At 42.1% G+C, this 6,000-nt stretch overlaps 1 protein-coding gene across 1 annotated transcript in view; it reads left to right on the top strand.

Moving 5' to 3' along the window:
- SULF1 (sulfatase 1) overlaps positions 1–6,000 on the top strand; it is an 85,222-nt gene that overhangs the window by 21,555 nt on the left and 57,667 nt on the right. Inside the window, exons 2-3 of the mRNA XM_023727720.1 lie at positions 826–977; positions 3,579–3,748. Coding sequence (XP_023583488.1) covers positions 826–977; positions 3,579–3,748 — 322 coding nt within the window. The remainder of the gene's footprint in view (positions 1–825; positions 978–3,578; positions 3,749–6,000) is intronic.

Genomic DNA, 6,000 nt, shown 5'->3' with positions numbered 1-6,000 from the left:
GTGTGTCAGAGTAGAACTATACTCCACAGGCTTTTCAGTGCTGATTTTGCAGAACTAAATCACCAGGCCTTTCTTCTGAAGCACCTCTGGGCAGAACTGAATCTCCAACCTTTCAGTTAGCAGCCAAGCACATTAACCGTTTGCGCCTTCCAGGGACTCCCAGTAATCTATACAGTAACTCTATATTGCCAGAATTTTTGATCATCAACAACGGATGTACATTTGGCATAAAGCACATATGACATAAACGCCCAAGCCACAAAATACTTGTGACATAAAAACCCTGACCATGTCCCATAAAAAACGGAGTTTACCGTCATGCCTTGGTTTGGAAAATTTACGCTCTCTGGATACCGCAAAACCAAAGACAAGCTTTTCTATGGTGTTTTTATAATTCCCAACTCTCAAACAGTAAGTTAGAAAACTTCTTTTATAACAAAGACTAAGCTTTCAGTTCTCCTCTGCTTGCCTAGTAATAGCATTCCAAATCTCACACTGGCTGAAATCTCTGATTGCTACATCAGCCTAACAAAAGGGTATGTTTTGCTTTATTTCAGTAGAACCACAAGAAACGGTACTGTGATCATTATGGTGATTTTATTGAACCATAATCCATGTACTTGGGTACTACTTTCATTTATTCAAAAGGAAAATGTGTGTCTGTCATTTTGCCAAAGAATCAGAATATTACACTAGCGTGATTCTAGGTCAACTTTGGTTTTACTGTCTCTTTCAAGTCACAATCTCATATTTATGTATTTATACATTTATTTATGATTAATTATTTCATGTGAGGAAATCATCCTCTTTTTTTCCCCATTGCAGCCTTTTTTGGAAAATACCTCAATGAATATAATGGCAGCTATATCCCTCCTGGGTGGCGAGAGTGGCTTGGATTAATCAAGAATTCTCGTTTCTATAATTACACTGTTTGTCGCAATGGCATCAAAGAAAAGCATGGATTTGATTATGCAAAGGTAATTTTCGGCACTTTTACACTGTATCAATTTTCTTTGTGCATGATGGGGAAAAGCCGTTTCAGTGAGCTAACATATCCTCAAGATTGGCTTTGCGTGTCCTCACAATGTTAGAATGAGAAATTTTAAGATCATTTTAAACTCCAGGCAAGGAAAAGACTCTCAAGGAACACTGCCTTTGTATAGCGATTTTTTTTACTCATTAAGATGAAAGGCAATCATCCTCTGATGAAAGTATCATCCAGAAAAAATCATGGATGCCTCCCATCATCTCTCTTGTTATAATTTGATGCGGGGAGGTTCCCCCTCAGGAGGACTTGTCCACATAATGAAATGTTCATCTTGTCCTGTTTCGCTTTTCATTGAAGGTGAAAGTATATTTTAATCCGTGGCTTCAGATTTAGATGTAAGAATAAAACCAGACAAGTGCAATAGTCAGAGGCTGGAAAACCGCATTTCTTGTTTTCACTCCTGTCTGACCAAGTTTAGTGTGTGTGACAGAGACACCTGCGCCATGGCAGAGAGTCCACAGATGCCTCTGGGCTAGCAATCCTAGGGTCTCCAAATCATTTCACAGAAACGCAAATCAACATGTCCGGGTGTTCTTTAAGGGTACTTGAACTCTGACAACTGAATCCTAAATTGGACCTAGAAATTCACAAAGGTTTTGTGATTGCCAACTTAAATCAAAACCTAGTTTTTAGATTGTAAGAGTAATGGGGAGAGTATCTTTGAGTCTAGCCTGCTGATTAAGCCTAAACTATCCTCTTTTCTTCTAGCCATACCCATCTCTTCCTTAATTACCTGAGAGAAGTCGAGAAACTGTTCTATCTAGTGCCCCCTCCAGAAAGCCTAGGACTGTAGCAAAAAGCAGTGGGTAGAAAATGCAGAGCGCCAACTTGGTTTAATTTGGGGACATTGCTGTCTCTCTGCTTGCCCTGATTTGGGCACAATAGATTTTGTAAGTTCCGACCTTCCATAAGCCCTCAGAAAACAATGAATGCAAATGAATTCACAGACGTTGTTAATAGGCTTCTAGACTCATCAGAGTTGAGAGCTGGTGGGGGCCTTGGAAGCCAACTTGAGCCATGTCCTCATTTTAAAAGATGGGGAAACAAAGCCTAGAGTGGTTCAGCTAATCATTCTTCTAAGGCCATATCGCCAGTTGATACAATCATTGCATGCAAACGATTCGTACAGCATACATTAATTGTCACTGCTGTGTTTTTTTAATCCATGAGGATGCTTTTCATGCTGCTTGTTCAAGTTATTAACCTTTCTTTCCCTATTGTCCTGAGGAGGGCAAGATAATCATAATTCCCTCCAAATACCCATTATCACAGCTGATTAAGTGTCAAAGACTATTGTGTCCAAAAAGCATGTATATCTTTTTTTAGTGAGGAAAAGAATGAAACAGACACCCTCATGGGAAAAGGTGATAGCCTGTAGGCTCGTCCTAACAATGACATGTGACACAGATTCCGTCCCTCCAGCACTGTTTTTCGGGTCCTTGAATCCACATGTGATTAGTCATGCCTGGAAGCCCTTAAGGAGCCCTGGTGGCACAGTGGCTTAAGAGCTCAGCTGCTCACCAAAAGGTCGGCAGTTCGACTTCACCAGCTGCTTCTTGGAAACCCTCTGGGGCAGTTCTACTCTGCCCTATAGGGTCGCTATGAGTTGGAATCAACTCCACGGGAACGGGTTTAGAAGCCCTGAAATTGTGAGCACTGCCAAGGCACTTGCCGAATGAAGTTTCTACTGGAGCTCCAGGCCGTTGAGAGCCACTTAGAGGAACTGGTAGTTTAAGTTTTCACTTTTCCTTTCCTCCCTCTCCCTTACAGACTTCCATCAGTCCCGCCCCCGCCTTGCAGATTAAGTCATTTTATTAACAAATCAGGCTTGAATCCCAGCAGCTGTATCTCTTTAGTTCTGCAATTAACAGAGTACAATCTGCAAGAAATCAACTTCTCCCCATACTTCAGTGTTTCAAAGTAAATTAATTGATAAAATATCGCAGCTTTTCCCTGTGCACCCGGATTTTGGCAGTGGCATTGATTAGTGATTACTATGTACTTCCCACAGGGGAATTTTTAATTGGAAAAAAAGATCTTTTCTTTCGTTTGTGCGTGCGTGCGTGCGTGCGTGCGTGCGTGTGTGTGTTCAGCCGCTGTGAACTTGTAGTGGGTGTGGATGTTTACTGCCCTTGAAGTACATAATTAACTTTTTTGTCAACGAATTATATCAATGAAACTTGAGAATGAAATATGCATCCGGTGTTTCTTATGCTCCAGCATTTGCATTGCCATAGCTGATCATTATCTTGGGCAAACATGACTTGCCTTTTTTCTTTTCTAATGGCTAAGTTGTGCATTACTTAAAGTAAATTTTCTACATGTTAACAAGCTAGCAACCCGAGAAGGTAGCTGGCTTGACGTTCTCAGTTGAAGATCTTTTACTGCTGTGGGAGGTTAAGGGTTTCTTCCCACCTTTGGACCTTAACTCCTCATTCAGTGAGTAGCGTCTCAGGAAAGCAGGATTCAAATGTGATCTGATGAATGTCACCTTTTGTAATTTTTGTTTTGTGTCAAATGTATGTTTCAGGACTACTTCACAGACTTAATCACTAACGAGAGCATTAATTACTTCAAAATGTCTAAGAGAATGTATCCCCATAGGCCCGTTATGATGGTGATCAGCCACGCTGCACCCCACGGCCCCGAGGACTCGGCCCCACAGTTTTCAGAACTATACCCCAATGCTTCCCAACACATGTGAGTAACATCAACCCCCAACCTGCTGACCATGGGCCTTTCCTTTGCCTCCTACCGCTCTCCTCACCCCCACCCTCTCTTCCTTCCACACCGCCTATCCACAAGGCAGGAAGGCTGGATTTTGGAACAGGCAGAGCTACTAGGACAGAAATAAAGGGACTTGTCTGGTGGTTTGACTATGAATCACACTTCCAACATTTCTAAGTAGCTGAGTAGAAAGGAAGAGAAGTAGAGAGAGTGAGCGGGACAATTTTTATCATTAGTTTTCTTCAGCTGGCTTAGGTAATATTAATGCGTATTATTTAATAATAATGATCTAATGATCTGCTTTTCACAGCAGTAGGGTTGAGACGCCCTGTCTGGTTAAAGAAACATGGGTCTATTTTAAAGGCATATATTGCAGCAGCTTTAGTGCAGATGTGCAAGCAGCTTGAGTGGGCTTGCCCAAGAGACCTCTCAGGTCACGGCTTTAAAATAATCCAGTGTTCCTTTTTTAAAGGCAGGCGCCTTGGAGAGTTAAGGTGGGGAGGCCCAGGGGAAAGGCTGTCAGTGTAGGAGGGGGGTGAAACAGCAAGCAGAATCATAGTATGCCAGTAATTCTCACAAGCCAAGGGTGAAAAGTCTGGATGCTTTGACAGCAAAGGGCATGACTTTGTTCCGTACTCTGTCGAAAAATTTTCTTCCAAATATACAGTCTTCTATGCAGACTGTTTGGCTCGGTGTCTGCTGAAAGGTTGGCCACTGGACAGGCAGGGACAGAGGACTGATCAATCATCTGTCGCTTCCGTCATTAAACTTCCAGAAATTGGTTATTAATCTCTTTGTGCTTAAATACAACCCACTTTCGTCCATGCCGACTTTCTAATCAAGATCCCAGACTAGAAAGAACCTTACGAAAATGGATGGTAACTACCAAAGGCAAGCTAGTTGCTGGTCTTTATATATCCCTGGGGAATTTTTCTTTGTATTATTATTTTGTATCTTTTTATAACAAATTGATTGACTCCTGGTCAGTGGTATTTAGAACATCTCTATCTTATCAAGTGGTCTATGTTAGGTTAGAATGAAGACAGTCAGAGCTCACCCAGGACAGGAAGTAACAATGAATAAGAAGCCGGGCTGAATAAGTGACTGAGTGTGCCCAGGAAGTTGGAGGATGGAGGTAAACATAAAATACATCATATATTGTCAAAAAGAAAGAGGGTTGCTCTAGCACCTGGGGAATGTCGTGTAGTTGAGCCGTTGGGATTTGGAATCAACCTCGTAGGAGGACACGCAAGGGTCTGAAGACTCTTACCCTACATAGCATCATACTAAATTCACGAATGAAGACCTCGAGTGGCTCTCAATTACAGATCAAATGTATTAACTGACTGATTAAAAGAAGGAAATGGTCTTCGCAGACTTCTGCAGTACCCTGCAACCCACCTTTCCCTTTTCTTTGGAATCAGAAATTGCTTTGAGTAGCTTCTTCTGTTGCATTAGCAGAATCCCAGCCTAAGGTGACTTTCTACAACTGTCAACCTTACAGGTGTTTCCCGCATTGGAGGAGAAGGGGTTGACAAAATATGCTATTTTATGGTTCCTTAGAAGTCTGCCTCCTTTGAAGCTTCAAGGCAAAGAGTCCTGAGCCTACGGGGAAGTCGGCCACAGGTCAAGAGGTTCTGACAGCACAGTGGCATGTGCAGACAACAGTCAGCTGGGAATAAGGGTCTACAGAGTTCACAGGACCTCAGCGAAAGCTAACAAAAAGCATCTCTGATGCTAGCAACTGATAATTTAGTTCCACAAATATTTATGAGTGCCGTCTGTGACACTACATAGTACAATAGGAGTGGAGGCATGAGAAAGACACAATGGCTAACATTTAGGAATTGATAAGTTAGGACAGGGGTCAGCAAACTGGAGCCCACAGTCCAAATCCCACTCACCACCAGTTTTTGTAAATAAAGTTTTATTGAAACACAGCCATGTTCGTGCATGTAATTAGGAGATTTTGCACTATGATGGCAGAGTTGAGTAGTTGTGGCAGATACTGTATGGCTTGCAAAGCCTAAAATACTTATTATCTGATCCTTTACAGAATAAATTTGCCCATTCCCTGCTCTAGGGGGAGGACGGGCAGGTGCCCAATAGTCCATTAACTAGTAGTACTAGAAGAGGTAAGTACTAAAGTGGGCATTCCCAGGGCTGTGAGGTTTGAAGGAAGAAGACATTACATCTTTTGGAGGACCTGGGAAAACTTCATGGAC

Source organism: Trichechus manatus, unplaced genomic scaffold (assembly GCF_000243295.1).
Source record: "Trichechus manatus latirostris isolate Lorelei unplaced genomic scaffold, TriManLat1.0 scaffold00018, whole genome shotgun sequence".
In the NCBI taxonomy this organism is placed as follows: domain Eukaryota; kingdom Metazoa; phylum Chordata; class Mammalia; order Sirenia; family Trichechidae; genus Trichechus; species Trichechus manatus.
Note: the sequence above shows the minus strand (reverse complement) of the source record. Positions and strands in the feature narration are given on the sequence as shown.